The sequence below is a fragment of the Bemisia tabaci genome, chromosome 3 (genome assembly GCF_918797505.1).
Source record: "Bemisia tabaci chromosome 3, PGI_BMITA_v3".
Taxonomy (NCBI): domain Eukaryota; kingdom Metazoa; phylum Arthropoda; class Insecta; order Hemiptera; family Aleyrodidae; genus Bemisia; species Bemisia tabaci.
Window position 1 is genome coordinate 31119458 of NC_092795.1, and position 18031 is coordinate 31137488.

Consider the following 18031-nt stretch of genomic DNA (forward strand, 5'->3'; position numbering starts at 1 on the left):
GGCACTTAGCTTGCTTCTGTTTAAATTAATGCTGGTTTCATTAATTGATTCTTATTTTCCAGAGTCTAGAGAACACATACCGCTAATAATTTTTTGTATTCGGCCCATTTTTTCAATGATTATGTTTGCACTAATGTGCTTATATCAAAATGCAGAAAAAAAAAGTTAAGGTAAACTTTTAACTGCCCATCCGCCACCATCCGCCAGAAAAATTTGTATAGGCATGTTCGTAGGAGTCCTGAGAATACGATCCCGCAAAATTTGGGTGCCACTTTGCGCCACTTTGGCCGTGACGTCACTTTTTCTGTTGCATTCCGAGATTGCGCGCGAGCTTTATCTCGAAAACCAAGCGACCAGTGAACTCTCGTAACTGCTAAATGACCCAGGTAGGTATGATTCCTGTTCATCGGAAACTGAAAAACAAGTTTCACCATCAAGACGTGCTCTTTGGCCCGTTTTTCGTATTTTCATTATTTCCTAAACTACATATCTATAGGAGAACTAAAAAAAAAAAATCGGGCATATTTTCACTCGGACATCCCTTCATATCCCTTATAGAAAGCTTTTTTGGGACGTATGCGTAGATAGCTTGAGGAAACTTTTAGCAAGTAACCCCCCCCCCCCCTTTACTTGCCTGGCCCCTGACTATGATGCCATTTTATCTGTTGGCCTCCGCGATCGCGCGCGACCGGTCACTGGTGAACTCTGATAACTGATGCTTCTTTCAAATACGTACATATTTTTTAATTTTTCACCTATTTCGATGTAAACAAAGTGCAGTTAGTGCGAAACTAATTACACTGCGAGTACGTTTTAACGTTACAAGTCCGGGAAATTTTGGAATTTTTGCGGTTTTTTGCGTTGCTTGTTTTTTAAGTTTGATGCGGTTTGAGAGCGGAAGACGAGGATGAGAGTGATGGGGAACTGAATATGAAGAAGAAGAATAAGGAGAAGCAGATGACAGATGACTGTTACATGCATGTTTAAATTTTTTTTCTTTTCTTTTTTTTTCTAGCCATCTAGTGTTTTTTCTGCTCTAAGTCCCTGTTCCGTCCTTTGAATGTAAATATGAATTTAAAGTAAAAGTGATCTTGAATATTTTCAAAGAATTCATAAATGTATTTCATTTGTTTTCTCACCGATCTTTATGCATAAGAATGATATCTTATGACAAAGTTTCGAAATTAACTTTGCAGTGAAGGGAATGATTTATCTGATGCAGCAGCTCATAACTGGGGAGGTATTTTTGCGTATTTGTGACACTTATTAGTAAGTTTTCATAATTTTATTCATAATTTATCCTCTTCCATCATGAAAAATTAAAAACTCCGTCCTACGAAGTAAAACACAGACGCCTAAACTTTGCACCTGTATAGTTTTCCCGACATAATGCACAAATACGGGTCTTCAGGTACGTTGTTCACCAAAAATAACATCAAAAATGAATTCTACGCGAAAAATTACATGAGATTGATGGTACATAATCGATCAAATGACCAGGAATATTCGTTATCCTCGTAACATTGGAAGCGCAACGCTCCATGACCGACCTCTCCCATTGACTCGATCCACCGTGTGCCGGTGGCACGGTCATACCTTTTTCGGAGCATCTCGATCCAACCGCGTAAGAATCAGACTCCACTACCGGCCACGTGATGCGTGATGGTGGTGACGCAACACACCCTCTACCCATTCATAAAACTTTCTACCGCCGTTTTCGTCCATTCATGCCGACGAAGACCTGCCGATAAACGGGTGCGATTTCAGCCGCCGGTTCTTGCAAGGTTGAGAGAAACGTATCCATTGCTGAACTCGGAATCTGTACCTACCTCGCTTTGCAACGTTTCAGACTTTCCGTTACTCCTGGTTTTTTAATTGGAAACGTCATCAGGGTGACTTCGGTAAAATCTCCGCGATATTTCTCTCCAGTTTGAAATTATTCGGAAACATGAAATAATCGTGAAACATTGCAATTGAATCAGTGAGAACGAAAACATGCCAACTCGAAAAAATGAAAATAATCAAGACACACACGAAACTACACAGTAGGTGAAGAGGTTAGTCTAAGAAAAAGATTTTTGGTGCCAAAAAACAAGTACCTAAGGACATTTTAAAGATCCAAGTTGGAATGGATGCGCTAACTTCAATGACCTTTATGAAAACTGAGTGTCTATAATGAAAATTGAGCATTTTGGAGTCATCGAGTTGGTGTGTTTTCGTTCTCACTGATTCAATTCGATGGCCGAACTGCAAAACCACGTATCTTCATTGTGGTATTCAAAATGTCAGCTCCTATCTTATTTTTCGGAGGAGAAACAACCAAACTTATAGCTTGAAATTCTTGCTGAATATTCTGCTATCGTGGAAGAAAAATCGAACAAGTTTCTGAAATTATGTCAAACAGTCCTGCACAGAAAAAATACAGTATGAAAGGACGTTGCAAATGGAAGCGTCGTGAACGCAGGAAAGTGGTTGCGCACCTCAGCCGCTTCAGCGAGAGCTTACGTTTTATAAATGGCATTTCAAAGTGATCGGGCGTGGTATGTGTACCGGACCGGAGTCTTTCTTACCACGGGGGGATAATCCTTTCGCGTGCTTCGTATAGTTCCGTTTGATTTACGCATATATAGTTCCTTGTAGTTGACACATAATTTCTTGTAGTTAACACATAGTTCCTTTTAGCATAAAAGTGTCCGCTTAAGATTAAGGTTGCAAACGACTTTAATTTTAAGGCCACAGGGGTGTTCATGCGGTGTTTCTCCTCAACAGCGGGCTGATTATTGAAATTGATAGATAAAACAGTAGACAAAGGGAAATTGAGCCTGTTGCTTGAAACGGGTGGCTGCCCTGGTAAAAATTGGTAGTAGAATCTGTGTTCCAAAAATACCATAGACCTACAGCCGGCTGTAAGGTTTCCAATAGCTTCTATAGCCGGCTTCACAATTGCTTATAGCCTTTTATAGCCGATGGCGATTAAGCAACAACCAGGCGATAAAGTGTATGCTAAACGTTACTATTTACGGATGCTAAGACTTAGTGAGTTTTTGGACTACCGCTCTCTTTTTGGGCCGTAGTATCTTGATTTATTTTGCGAAGAAAGCTCCGTACTTTTGATGGATGCCTGTCATTCCTAATATATTAGAGCGCCTTCAGTTTCGTATGATACTGTGCAATACCTCTGGTGTGAAATAGTTGCTTCAAGCGCCGTGGCACGCTGCGGCGCGGCAGGCGGGCAGCTAGCGCGCTTTGGCGCCTACAAACCTAACAGGGATACTTCACGCGTTGCGCAATGCGTGAAGTATCCCTGTTAGGTTTGAAGGCGCCAGTGCGTCGCCGCTCCGCTTTGTGTCCGGCTCTAATATTTAATATGGCGGATTCAGCGTTATACACTTCATGATTTTGAAATGTTTGCACATCCTGTATGGATTATTCTCATTTTAATTGATGAAAAAAAAATATGTATTAAAGGAAAATATAATGTGTGTTTTGTAAATATTAAGGTGGTTCCGTATCAAACTTAATAATTTCCAAGGCACACGAATGCCCGGCGATAAAGTGTAAAGCCCGGCGATAAAGTGTAAAGCCCGGCGATAGGAACTATAGCCCGGCTGCATAATTTTTTATCGCTTCGTATACTACCGTGCTAAGGAAGAACGCCGTATGAACATTCGAGAGTTGCCAAATTTCTTCTCAGAAAATAGTTACTTTGGAAGAATGTTATGAATATTTTTTTATTGAAATTTTCAGGAACTTTCGGTGAATCTGAGAACAAAATTATCGGAAAAATTGGAGAAAAAATCTTTAAAAATTTTCCCGAAAATTGGTGATTTACCGAAAGAAATTTGGCAATGCCTGAAGGTTCATACGGCGTTTTTCCGTAGCACGGCAGTATAGCCCGGCCGTATGATTTTCTCCGCATTCTACAGCCAGCTATATGATTTTCTGTAGCCTTCTGTAGCCTTCTTTAGCCGGCTATAAGAATTCCTATGGTATTTTGAAACGCAGCTCTTATCGCCAATTTTTACCAGGGTGCTATAGGCTAAGGACCTATAGAAAATACACCTATATATATATAGAAAATGATGGACTACCAATGGGGGAGGTCTTCGGGAGTTGCCTCTCTGTCTGTTGCATCAACCTGCTTACATCTGGATTGTTCCATGTTACTTTTGTCTTCTCTGTCTACATCTTTTTCTATTAATTTCAATAATTCAATGAGCCCGCTGGACTTCGATTACCATCACTCAGAAATCTACGTGGGTACCTCAAGCATACTTGATTTAAAGCTCGTTTGAACCATTATTATTTTTGTTTTTATTCTAGGGTAGTGATGTTTCGGCGATTTGAAAGGATGAAGAAGCACCAGAAATGGCGAGGATGAAGTCATCTTGGGTGATGCGACGGGCCTGGAGCGATGGGAAGATGCGGTTGCTGTTGCTATCCTTGGCACTGTTGGTTCACCGGCTTACAGAGGACGAAGTTTTTGCTCAGGTGATGACGTACGACCAGTTGATCGGGAGCCCTGCTTACAATATCAGAAGCTACCGACAAATCAATGTAAGTTCGTCCGTTTAAAATTTGGTTATATATCTAGACAAAATTAGGCAATATACGGCTCTGCGTGTTTGTTTTCGTCTGAACCTAAATTCTGTAAATCCGCACTTTAGAAACTCTGTGAGCGTGCTGGATGAAGTATCTCGACCGTACCGATTAAAGGTCCTCCAGATACCTGGCAGATCTGGATGGGAGCTCACATGAAGAGCCAAGGAGTTATAACGTTGGACGCACAATAATAGTATACCTACTGCCTTTCAAGACCGCCGATAGGTATACGGTTTCCACTTTCCGTAGAATCCTCATTAGAGTTTAGAGTCGCAGCTTTCATGATAAAAATACGAAACTCTGAAGAGCTCATGTATATTCTTTGACAACGGTCCACACATTCTACGTGCATAAAACCGATGGATATTCATATTCTCTTAAGAGTTAGGTGTATTATATCGATGGTCAAAGTGCAAAACCACTTATGTCCGTTTGCGACATTGCAGACTTCCTATCATACTTCACTGTTTTCCGCGGATAAAGAAATAGTCAAACGTAATTTCATGAACCTGTGATTTTTTTGCTCTGTTAGCAGAATCTTCTGTGTAAATTTAAACTGTAAAGTTGGAATTTTTCTCCTAGAAAAAATAAAATCGGAGCGGGAATTTTGAAACACCGCAATGGAGGTTGGAGGTACGTAGTTTTGCACTGTAGCCATGGATATCTGTCCCAATTCGTAGCTACTCTCACAATTAATACGCAAGAATAGCTTTATCTAGTTGCACTGCCATACTAAGGAATAATGACGTATATAAGCCCTCGAATGTTGTCTTTCCAACGGTAAAAAATCAAATATGAGGGAATTAACAAATACTGTTCCTCGAAATTTTGAAATTCTCCAGCCATAATGCTTCGAAAAATTCGAAGAAAAGAAGGCTCTCATTTTTCAGATAATACGTGCTTTATGTGATAAAAGTCGGCAGCGTGTGATTCAGTGGCGTGGCGTAAATGATCGATTATCGATATCTCGTCATTTGGAGCTATGGTAAAGAATCGATTACTAAGGTGTTTGCTGCGAACATCCTGATAATCTATCTTTTCATCGGTTTCATAGGTTTGAGTGGCAATCGATACATCGTAAAGCACGCCACGCCACTGGTGATTATTCATACGGCGTTCTTCTTTGGCCCGGCGCACGTTCGGTGCAGTGACGGAATAAGATCTCATGATCCCACTATTCCACCATCGTGGTCTATACCCGTGACAGTGCGACATAGATTTTTTCTCACGATTAAAATCAGTCTGAAAGTAAACTCTGAACACGTTTCCCGCACGGTAACCATTTTTTACTCTAATCTCATATAATTGATCGTTAGGGGTCATTTTTGCGATTTACCACGGCTCTATTCTTAGCTTCGAAGGATGCGAACAATCTCGAAGAGTTTTCTTCGGGCGCACAATATTCAATTTCTGTGAGAGGTGAAGTGTCATGGGCTCGTACGGGCCGAAATCGGCAATGGGGCCAACATTGGTAAATATTTACACCCTTAATTTATTTTTTCGAGGAGAATCGAGTCAACTTCATTGCTTGGCATTTATGAAGAATATTCTGCTGATATTCTGCTGAAAAGAGGCAAATATTGAAATTTAACTGTCAGAGGGTGTTTTCCAGTTATGAAAAACCGAAATCTGGGACTTTCGGGGACTTGTAGGGGTGTTTTTTTCACGAAAATCGGGGACTTATTTCCCTGAAATAGTAAGAGAACAAATGTTTAAACAAATTTTTAAACAAGTAGCTTTTTTCTTCACAGCGGAAAGCTCACGTAAGACTTGGCTTGAACCCCCCTCCCCCCCATTCATAAGGCTCCGTAGGACAAGCTGGGACACCCCCCTCCTAAGTATGGATGTACCTATAAAGCCACTTTTATAGCGCTCTCTGGTGCTCTGCGACACCTAGCCGTCAAAATCCCCTATCCTCCCAAAGCCCTTCAGGGAGCTGGCAAACCCTCATTTCTTCTAAAGCCCCCTGTCACTACCCTTTCACTAGGTGCCCCCCCCCTCCTAAGTACCTTACATAATACTTGAACGGCCCCTAAGTATGTCCGTCGCAAACGGATATTCTTGGCTCTGTACACTTTGGCCTTGGATATAAACTTTATAGTGGATAATGTGAAGAGTGAGAAGTAGAGTTGGGACGTTTACGTGTTGTGACTGAAAAGAAGGTTTCTACCCCGTAGACGACTGACGGACCAATCATCATTTATCCCGGCAGACAGAACGATGGTATCAGGAAGCAGCCGTTGTTCTCGGAGGAGCTCCCGTTCCCTTGCGCCAACGCGACCGCCCTCGGCGTCGGGCGATCCATCGAGCGACCGACCAGCGTCCACAAGCTTCGTCCGGGGGACATCGACGTCGTCGGAGCCATGGGTGACAGCCTCGTCGCCGGCAATGGAGCTCTTGAGGAGTACGCTTTGGGCACTCTCATCGAGTATCGAGGCGTCTCTTGGTGCGCAGGTAAGCAACCCTACAGCAATCCAACACGGAGAAATAAACTTCACGCGTGGGACTCGAAGTTGAGGTCACATGGATCTCTGAAGTTTTCGGATCAAGTATCTAAAAACTTGAGATCTAGCTGTCGAAGTTCGGGTCAGACATCTGAAGTACAGTGGCGTGGCGTGCTTTGCGATGTATCGATTGTTATGCCATTTAAACCTATGGAAAAGGATTGAAAAACAGGGTGTTCGCAGCGAACACCTTAATAATCGATTCTTTACCATAGGTTTAAATGCGATAAAAATCGATATATCGCAATTTACGCCACGCAACTGCTGAAATACTTCGATGTATACCGAAGGGTTCGGGTCACACATCTGAAGTACTCCGGTACATACCGAAGTGCCTCGATGTCTGACCCGAACTTCGGCAGCTGGACCTCAAGTTTTCGGATTCGTGATCAGAAAACTTCAGAGATGCATATGACCTCAATTTCGGGTCCCATGCACGAAGTTTTTTTCTCCGTGCAAAGTGAAAAGCCTCAGACAACAAGAGCATGTTTTGTGGCTCAAAATAACCATTTTTTTCTTCCGGGAAATGTTTTCCAGAAGTGGAAAATTGTTTTTTTTTATGTTTGATAACATTCTCGCTTTGAAAGGTACTGCCAGGTACTATTTTAGATTTTTACCATTTTTCTTTTTATTTGACCAACTGAGAAAGGCTGAGTTTTTAGCCGAAACGTTTCGGTGTCAGTCGTGAAATTTTAGCCTAGTTCCCCGCTTTTTAAATTATTTTTTTATTGTTTTCCGGAAGTGATTTTTAAGTGGGCTGCAGCGCTGTAGCCCCTCTTATTTCTGAGAAATAAATCGGATTTCCTGCATTTTGGGAAATAAACATTTCTCGACCATAAATCGATGGCTAATCACTTACTCAACTGGTGGCTGCAGCTCAGGAGTCCTCACACAAGTTGGATCAGATTTTGCAATTGGGAATTATAATTAAGTGTGAATACGGATAGGTTAATAGGGAATAGTAGTTCATAATTGCAAAATGAAGTCCAATTGTAAAAGGACCTTGGGTCCTTTTGCCTTTTTGCCAGCTGATACTTCAAAATGTTGTTTCATTGGCTGGACGTTTTCAAATATAAATCTCCATATCACATCCGCATGTTTTGCAAGTTTTCTCAGAAGTCTCGCACTATTCTTCTGTCACTTGTCAGACTTGAATTTCTAAATAATACAAATTTATCTAAGGTTTTATAAGTAAACTTACATAATTCAAACTTGAAACGTCTCTGATGACGGCTATGGGCTATGCTGCCCTAAAAAGCGCTTGACATAGGTTGGCAACGAAGCTGACGGCTTCCATTTTACCAGCATGCTCGCTGTTGATAGCGAGATTATTATCTCAACGTCAACATGACACTTGCGAAATGCAATCAGGCTCACAAGTCACAGTTTTAGTATAATCCGAACACGTTGCGCCAAAACAGCATAATTGCTCCCATTCCGTTTGGAAGGTGGCCTCGCAGTTCGAAATTTTTGAATATCAGCGATTCAAAAAAGGAACATGAATTTGAATAATGGAGGGAATGTTTGGAAATATTTTTCCAGGTTTTCCGCCGTGATATACTACGAGTAGGTATTATGAAAAAGTTAAGGATGGCACATTAGTTGATAATACCAAATTCGACGCACCTTAATCTCAGGGGGTTTCAAAAGAATATGGAACGCTGACTCTTGGATTTTGACCCCCTGTTATACCCTCCGTTCTACTCTTTATCCTCTGATGGCTGTGGGTTCCTAACGGAGTATAAACCAAACGGAGAGTTAACAAGACAAAAAGAAAAACAATAAATTATAGTAACTGATGAAGTTAATTTAATCAGAAAAGACGCTGGCCAACTTGAGGTTTTGGGAGATTTTGGAATCATTTTTACTGTTGGTATCTTGTGGTCTATCATTTGAAAGCATCCTATATTTATAATGAAGAATTTGCACGCAAATTTTTCATTGCTTCATCTGAAAGTTCCTAAAGAGCTGATTTAGTACTATTTTTTACGATTTTTTCCTGCAATGGGAAATGGTCTAAAAATTGATTTAAAAGTGAGAAAATGCGCCGCCTGATGACGTCATCTGGCGGCATTTCCTATTTAAACACATGTATTTTAGCAGATTAGATCATTTTATCATATCTTCTATAATAATTGTTCAATTTATGAACTAAGGGTATCCTCATGTTCAGTTCACTCAGTAGTTTCCACTTAAAAACTAAATTCAGCAAATTTGAGACACCTGCAAATTCTCTATTGGACGTATTTCTGCCAGACGGAACTATGTGCGCAGTATCTCCTGAGCCCTGTTAATATGCATATATTCTTATAAGTCTCAAAGCTCGTGCGTTTTATAATGCACTTAGTTCCGTTCAGCAGAAATACGTCCAGTTGGTATAAATGCACATAACCTGCCTTATTTCGGCTATAATGGGCGTGATTTCCAGCATTTTAGATCGGTGCATATTATTCAGCATAAAATGTTGAACATCGTGATGTCCTACATCATTCTCGGTCTACTGGCCTTTTTCTGCTGCTTGGAACACCGAAAGTCTTCATTCCACTCACTGCACGCGATTAAAATGCGCGACAGTGTTCTTTTTTTTTTTTTTGACGACACAAATCCTGACGAATGCGGTCATGCAGCAGTGTCACGCCGGCCACTGCACGCCACCCTGAGCCTGCCTTACCTACATCCGAGCTGATAATTGGGGACTATTACAACAGAGCTAAGCCAACTTCAGCGGCGCACGGTGGATCGAGTCAATATGAGAGGTCGGACAAAATTTGGAAACTTCATAAGCTTATAACTCCGTTTATACAAAACTCCGATGTTTTAAAAATGGTTCTATTGGTTTCCTCGTGAACTTTTTGTCTGGAGGCACCCCTTAACATTTAAAATGTAACGAATTAAACATCAAACTAGACATCTACTACCTTCAGCGACCCGCGTTTTCAGTAGCTTTAATTTTGTTGGTTTTGAGTTCAGAGGAACCTCGAAACGTCCACTCCTCTACTAGAGCTTGTCCATGTCTATGCGCTTTTAGCCTCACGGTGGATCTGGTCAATAGGTGAGTTCGAACAAAATTTGGAAACTTGAAACGCTTATAACTCCGTTTATACAGAACTTTGAGGTTCTGCAAGTGGTTCCATTGGTTTCCTCGTGAAATTTTCTACTAGGATCACCCCTCAAAATTCAAAATGTGTCAAAATAAACATCAAAATTTGCAATTTTAGTCAAAACTTTCATGCTCGACCTCTCCAATTGACTCGATCCACTGTGCGGCGTGCTCCGCGACTCCTCGTCAAAACACCAACTGTCAAATTGCATACAAAAAAACCCTCAACTGAATGTGAAAATCTTAATTAATTAGTACCCGCCCGGCAACACTGCATTGACTTTGGCTGTATCATAAGTTTATGGTCGAATACCTCACTCCGCATTTATGACGTGCATGGACAAGTTCAGTTCATTGTCAGACCTGTTTGTTGCTGGCCATAATATTTTTTAATGTTATGTTTCATGGTAGTCGAAAAAAACGAATTCTTGTGAGATTTATTGCTCCTGAGAGTTGACACATCCATGCATGTTCAAGTTCTTTTAAAACTATCAATATAAGAATATGTATGTTTTTTACATCAACATCGTTTATGTTGAATCAACATAATTACGTTGTAAAAAAGATGCATCCTGGAAATTATGGAGGGTAAATTTCCTACTATTCCTCATCCGAAAAATTTCAGTAAAGGCTGAGCTGTTTTTTCTCCAAGGAATAAACTGAGCAAAGGGCTAATACTGAATAGTTTTACAGATAGCAAGGGTTAAAATTTTCTTTTCAAAAAGTTCATTTTTTTTCTCTTCGATTTAATATTTTTTTTTTTTAGTTAAAAGAGCTTTCTTTAAAGAAAATTGTTCTTATACTAAAAAAAGTTCTTTAAAAAATCAAAGTAAATGTTGTATAATTAAAATAAATATAGTTTAACGATTTTGTAAGGGCTTTAGAAAAGCCCATGGCAGTTCCAAGAAATCGAATATCACCAATCCAAGTTTTTTATACATTATTTAACGTAAAAAAGACCAAACACGTTGAATTCAGGTATTTAGATCCTTTTGGCGGTTATTATAATAAAGTAGCAGGAAATACATACATTTCTGACTTTATACCGAAGTGCCTCATGAATTAAGGATTTAGGGAATGCTGAGAAAATTCACTTCCTAAACCTTTTTGACGCACTCTCATTGCAGACAGAATCCAGTCGAGAAACGCTTTTCTTTCTATACGCATCGAGGGCTAAAGGGGGATTAGGAGGACAGTCAAGGTGAAGTTGTCTGTCGGTCTGTAGAGTACAATTTTGTGTACTTCACCTCTGAGTGTTTTAAGGAAAGTCGCTAATAAGAATAATCCTCTCTAAATCAGATTCAAACCGCTCGCGCGAGAGATGGGTTTAAAATTTCTGTTCTGCCCGTGCTTGTCCAATTATACTCTCTCTCGAGAAAATCGGAGCAAATGAACTCGACGTCAAAGTCAGACTCACCGTTGTCGTATTCTTCCCCATCTCAATCGCATCGCCCTTTTTAAGCGCTTAATCACTTCAATTTCAGCCGGAGAAATGTTTCAAAAGAACAGAAACGTTCTATTAGTCAAATCTCAAGGGCGGGGTGATGGTGGAGGCAAAACTTCGAAAAATCCCTTAAATATGACACAGACCTCTTTTTATTGCTGTATCTTTAAAAAGTGGAGAGCGTATTTATTTCATGGGAATTTTTTTAGATTTTTTGGACAGTGTCAGCCCTAAATAAATAAATTCCAAGTCGGGTATTTTGAGCTGCGATTCAAACGAACATCGTCGAAAAAGTCAAGATGGCGTCCGAAAATATGTTGGAAACTATTCCTCTCGCCGGGGTGATGATTCCGATTGCGCGTCCTTATGCAATCTATGGTCCGCGGTTGCGATTCTTGAAAGTTGGCAACACTGCTTTTCCTCCAGCTAATGCGTGTAAAACAATCGATTCTTGATGAGGAAGCTTGCCACACTAAAAATCGATATTTTTGATGGATTCAAATTGAGGAAAAACATTGTCGCTAACTTGCAAAATCGCCACTGGTGGTCCGTGGAGCTCTTATAAATGCACGGCTGTTCAGTCCATACATAGCGGCAGAGGCTAGAACACAATCGAAATCGTGGCCAAAACGGGAAGAATAGCTAGTCAGGGAGGCCATCTTGGCTTTCTTAGAGATATGTGTTTGGATGGGAAATCAAAATACGCAACTTAAGTTCGTTTCCCGCGGGTAAATAATGCCCAAAAACATCCAGGATCCCAGCTATCATTTGTTCCGCATTCAAAAGCACAGGCCACAATATGAGTCTACTCAAAATATTCAACCGATTTATTTATCGTCACTCTGTACATAACGAGCGCGAATCGGCTTCAGCGAAAACAGCTTAAATCTATTTTTCCAAGTGAGGCCCAAATACTGCGCGATTCCTCGAATTTTATAACAAGTTGCATATATGCAGATCAACAATTATTTAGGATGTCAGTAACATTTACAGCAATAATAGGGAGGAGGAGAGACAGCCAGGCGGCATAGAATAAACCTCTGAACATGTTTTACCTTTGTTCGCATTGCTTTGAAGTGCCTTTTTTTTTTTTTTTTTTTTTTTTTTTGCAACATGCGCATTGCGCGCATTCTGTGTTTTGAATATGCACTCATCGCCTGCAAAACTACAGGAAATGGAGAACAATTCGATGGTGAGGGTGGAATTGCGATTTGCGATGATACAAAGCTCCTATCACATTTCACGATCCAATGAAGGCCATCGTTTTTCTCAACATATCGTTTGATTTTCTTCATTTTTGACGATGTTTTCTGAGAGATTGGCGCCAAATAGTCGAACAATATTTTCATAAAAACAAAACAAAACGAGGGAAAATTTTCAAACCGAAAAATTTACCGTATTATTAAAGATCTGTGATTTGATATTGATTAAGCATCGGCGTGGCGCGCAGCGCAACGTGCCCCCTGCACGCATTTTGTTGCAAGCAAGAAAAAAAACCATGCAAAGCGCCTTCAATTTTTCTCATGCAACACGCACATCCAAGGAGCACGAATAGTTGCATCCACGCGTTGTAATGCATTTTATTCATTTTCACTGATTCAATTTTAATAGGAGGTGTTTATTTCAGAAACGAATTGATTTCTTTTTACACATATTACGTGCTTTTATACGTGATCCAGAAGAATTGGTTTCTTTCCGCTAAGCTCCATGAGACTTTGGCCCTGGTTTTCAGGTGGCGAGGGGACGTGGAGACAATTCATGACGTTGCCGAATATTTTGAAGGAGTTCAACCCGGATGTACGAGGCTACTCCGTGGGCAAGGGCGAGTGGCTGGCACCGAACTCACACATGAACGTCGCTTTCCCGGTCTCAGCTGATGCCGATGCTTTGCGCCAAGCCCAGCTATTAGTCAAAAAAATGAAAACAGACCCCACCGTCGATTTCGACAATGACTGGAAGGTAATTTTTTTCTCTCTCTCTTTTTTTCACAGCACCGCTGATTTGTTGTCTCACCCCGCAACCAAAACTGTGCATTACTCAAACAAATTCAACGCCGCACAGTGCGGCCCTCAGTGGACAAAAATAAAAAATTCACAACTCGACATCTGAATATTTTCTTTTGGAGCTTGTCATCTTAAAGTTGCTACTGACTCACGATGATGGCTCATTTTCAAATTTTTCGACAAAAATTACTTAAAATTTGGGTAGAGAGTGGGTGGCAAATGGGTTGAGCATCACTAGTCCATTGGAAATACGCAGGAAAAAGACGCCAACTTCAAATGAAGATTTCTCGCTTGGAAAGCATAATGCTCTGGGTGGTTGACATTTACTTAATCCTCAGATACCCAACTTCAATTCTACCAAAAAGATTTTGCGACTACCAGAGATATTTGAAGTTAAAGTTTAGGTGTTTCACGTTGCTTTTACATTGTTAACATAGGGCTGATTCGAGGTTGCCAACTTCAAATAAACTTTTCTCGAAAAATACGCAAAAAATCTAGAGGTATAACTTTTTCTTATTCCTCAAATGTTTAACTTTGATAGTACGAAAGGGTTTTTCTAAGTAGGTACTACTATACTCATTTTTTGAAGTTAAGTGTCTTTTACCGATTTTTGTCCGCATCGTCCATAAGGCTGCCGCACTGTGCGCCGCGCCAACAGATTACACAGTTTTCATGGGGTCAGAAATTGTTTCATATTTTACCATCAATCATAACAACGCATCGGAAGTTGCTGCACGGCCTTTTAAATATTTTTTTAAAATGATACAGAATTCAGGACATAAAAGCTTGCGAAAATTCCTGTAATTTACTCAACTGAACTCAATAAACATGTACACGCATGAGCCCTGTCGATGATAAAACGGAAGGACAAAGGGGGAGAAATATAAATTCATTCGTGACGTCGAGAACTTTCCAACTGCAGCTTTTCCTGGAGAGCGAAACTAATCGTTTCGGTTCTGGAAACAATATGATTGCTGTTCGCTCAACGGATATCACTGAAAAGTTGCGAGTAAAAGTATCAAATGTAACTGCATTCGTTCTCAGGAAGTCATTTGTTTGCCGGCAGACTTATTTTTAAACCAATAAGACTAAGATTTTTCTCTCTCTCCCTTTGTCTCTCCCTTTCCTTCTCCTCCTCGTGCCCCCCCCCCCCCCAAATAAAAATTGAGCTAAGCTTAAAGGATTATTTCCTCGACTCTGAGATATCTCTCTCGTCAGAAATAGGTATCCATACTTCAGTTAACAGAGGAAATGAAAAAATGCCTTCCCTTTGACTGCATGAGCGTAGCTGTGGGGGGCGGAGGGGCTGCCCCCCTAAAATTGAAATACTATCACCTGCCCCCTTCCCAGTGATTCTGTATGGTGGAGCATAATCTTCGTCAACTATAACTGTTCGTCGTAAAGTAACTCTGTAATAATGCGAAAGTATTTCGAACTGAAAATAGGTACTTAAAACAGCGTAATTTACATGCAGAAAAATGAAGAATTTGCGTCAGTGAAGTTTCAACATACGTCCGATTAGAGTCAAGATTTCAAAAAAATTTCGGGAGTATCCCTCCGGACACCCCAGTTTTCCCGGGCTAGGCCCTCCCCAATAAAATAACTCAGCTACGCCCGTGCCTATGAGGTCGTCCATAAAATACGTGTCGCTCCATAGGGAAGGGGGTCTACGTTTAAGGGGTGGGGAGGGGGAGAGTCCAGGTTCGTAACGAAGCGGTCGAATCTAGAGTCCCTTTATACTGAGAGTCAAGACAATTGGAATCCATTTCTGATTGGTTCCCGTATTTTAGGCCTCCACAGTGTCACAAACGGGAATAAAGATTACATTTTCACCAATTGCAAAGATTATAATCTAGAATGGACCAGGGAATTACGGGTTCGGCAAGGAACAAACGGAATGAGAGGAGGAACGGAGAAAGGCATTTGAGAATGGGCCGATCAAAGATTACGAAAAACGTTCGATTTCTGTAATCTTTATTCCCGTTTGTGACATCCATGAGCCGAATTGTCTTGACTCTCAGTATAAAGAGACTCTAGTCGAATCCACGCGTACCGCCAAAAAATCAATGCAAGGTGCGGCAATTTTTCATCCAATATATATATTACAATACGTCAATTTTAGGATGAAGGGGTCAGATAAAGCGTAATATCATTCATTTGTATAGGGGATGTAGAAATATGTCGTCACCTCCTGGCCAAAGTATCACAAGCGTCATGCGACGTTTCAAAATTTCCGCCGCCATTTTATTTTTTTACAGAGGAATTGTAGGTTGAATCTGTTTGAAAATTTCACTGAATTTTATCGGCAGCACAAAGAAAATTTAGTGACATATTTGGACAGCTTCGTTGAACAATTCCTCCGTAAAAAAATAAAATGGCGGCGGAAATTTTTAAACGTCGCATGGCGCTTGTGATACTTTGGTCGGAAGGTGGCGATGTGTTACGGGTGCGTCCCGAGGAAGAGAGAGAGTAAATTCCGATTTTAGCGTCGCGTCTTCCCTCGGATCAAAGCCGTTCGTAACCCCTCCGGAAATCAATACGCATAGGGTAAGCACTTATTACTCCACATTTCAGGATCACAGGATCAGATACCAGGAGTGATATAATGCAACGTCACCCTCAAAAAACCTCCACAACAGGCTCGTGCGTATTCGATACACAACATAAACAGTGGATGATGTAAATATCTTCGGTACACACTAGGAAGATTAATCGACATAAAAACGTTGTTGCCGAATTTTTCGCGGAAAAAAACACAGCGTCCGACGCTAATAAACATCGACAAAGCTTGGGCGGCTCTCGAATAAAATTTGACTACTCTTTGTGGATTGCAGTTGGTAGTTTACATGCAAATTATTAGCATTTGTTTGCGTTTCGGGAGAGCTGTCCCAAGTATTTGTGCCCGCTCAGATGAGATGTGATTTTGAACGACCGCGCCGGTCCTGGACCTGCCTCCATAGTTGTCAGATGGTGCTGAAAAATCAGCACTTTCCCCATTCAAATCGATGTAAAGTGTCCATATTTTCTTGCACAATCAGGCAACTAAGCCTGCCTCGCATTAATAATTCTAACTCCCTCTCCGCCGTGCTAAGGAAGAACGCCGTATGAGCACTCGAGAGTTGCCAAATTTCCCTCACTAAAATGTTTATTTTCAAGGAAACTTATGAATATTTTTCCCTGAAATTCTCAGAAACCTCGGGTGAAATTGTGAACAAAATTATTTATAAAATTGAAAGGAAAATATTCACACGTTGTCCGGGAAAGTCGTGTTTTATCCAAGGAAATTTGGCAACGCCTAAAGGTTCATACGGCGTTTATCCTTAGAACGGCCGCTCTGCTCGCAGTCGGTGCATTACCTCTGCTCTAGGTTAGCGCTGTGGTTTTTACTCCGACGGACGTATGAAAATAATGAAATATGAAGCCTGTTTGAAACATGAATGATATTGGAAGAGTTAAGAACAGTGATACGAATAGTAGTACAATAGTAATAGTAATAAGTCAAAATCAACGATCAAAGACTCGCGATGATAGTAGTGAAAAGGATCGCATAGTTCCCGGCGTGATTTGATTTCTGATACGTGCGCGCAAAAATGTATACAGTAATAAGTCTCTTTAACTCAATTAACTTTTATTACGTTAATCAACAGGGAAATATTATCGTCATTAATCGTGGAGGTAGCTTATTTGCGTTCTAGTTAAATCGAGGCTGCTATTCAACAAGTGCCATTGCACCCTTTAATTGAGTAAAGGTACAGCTAATTGGACGTATTTCTGCCAAACGAAACTATGTGCATTATGACGTGAGTCCTGTTATGCATATATTTTTATGGGTCTCAGGGCTCATGTCTTAATACACGTAGTTCCGTTTGACAGAAATACGTCCAATTTAACCTCGCTCATTGATTGAAAGCCATCAATTTACATGTGAATTTTGTTTAGTTTAAAACCTAGCGCAGAGCTGATTTTTCAAATGTATCTTTGCTGTTGCATATCTGAAATTATGAAGTATCGATTATGTTCCTCACGGTATGAAATATTCAATGCATTTTTAAAATACGCGCAAACGTAAGAAGAAAAAACAATGTCTCAATGCTCGCCATGAAAGCAGATGTGCAATTATTTTAAGTTTGCATTCATCTGTAACTTAAAAACAAGAAGAAAAAATCCAACATGAGTATGTTGGAAAAGCGTGCCGAATAAATGAAATGTTGGACAAATACCTCTTATTTTCACGTCTTTGCTTTTTGCATCAATTGGTACTTTTTGCTAAATTTGGGAGAAAATATTGATTCATGAACGTTGAATGTAAATTAATTTTAAAGATTCCGTCCAATTATCTTGATTTTAAGCTGATATGCGGCATTTGCGCACGACCGTG

The 18031-nt window shown here is 40.4% G+C and overlaps 1 protein-coding gene across 2 annotated transcripts in view; it reads left to right on the forward strand.

Moving 5' to 3' along the window:
- LOC109043820 (phospholipase B1, membrane-associated) overlaps positions 1–18031 on the forward strand; it is a 58409-nt gene that overhangs the window by 30923 nt on the left and 9455 nt on the right. The window contains exons 2-4 of one of the 2 annotated variants that reach the window (XM_019061138.2): positions 4324–4557; positions 6780–7056; positions 13383–13609. In XM_019061138.2, coding sequence (XP_018916683.2) covers positions 4369–4557; positions 6780–7056; positions 13383–13609 — 693 coding nt within the window. In that variant the 5' untranslated portion in view covers positions 4324–4368. Of the gene's footprint in view, positions 1–4323; positions 4558–5638; positions 6074–6779; positions 7057–13382; positions 13610–18031 lie in introns of those variants that run through there. The other variant, XM_072298158.1, reaches the window with a different exon arrangement.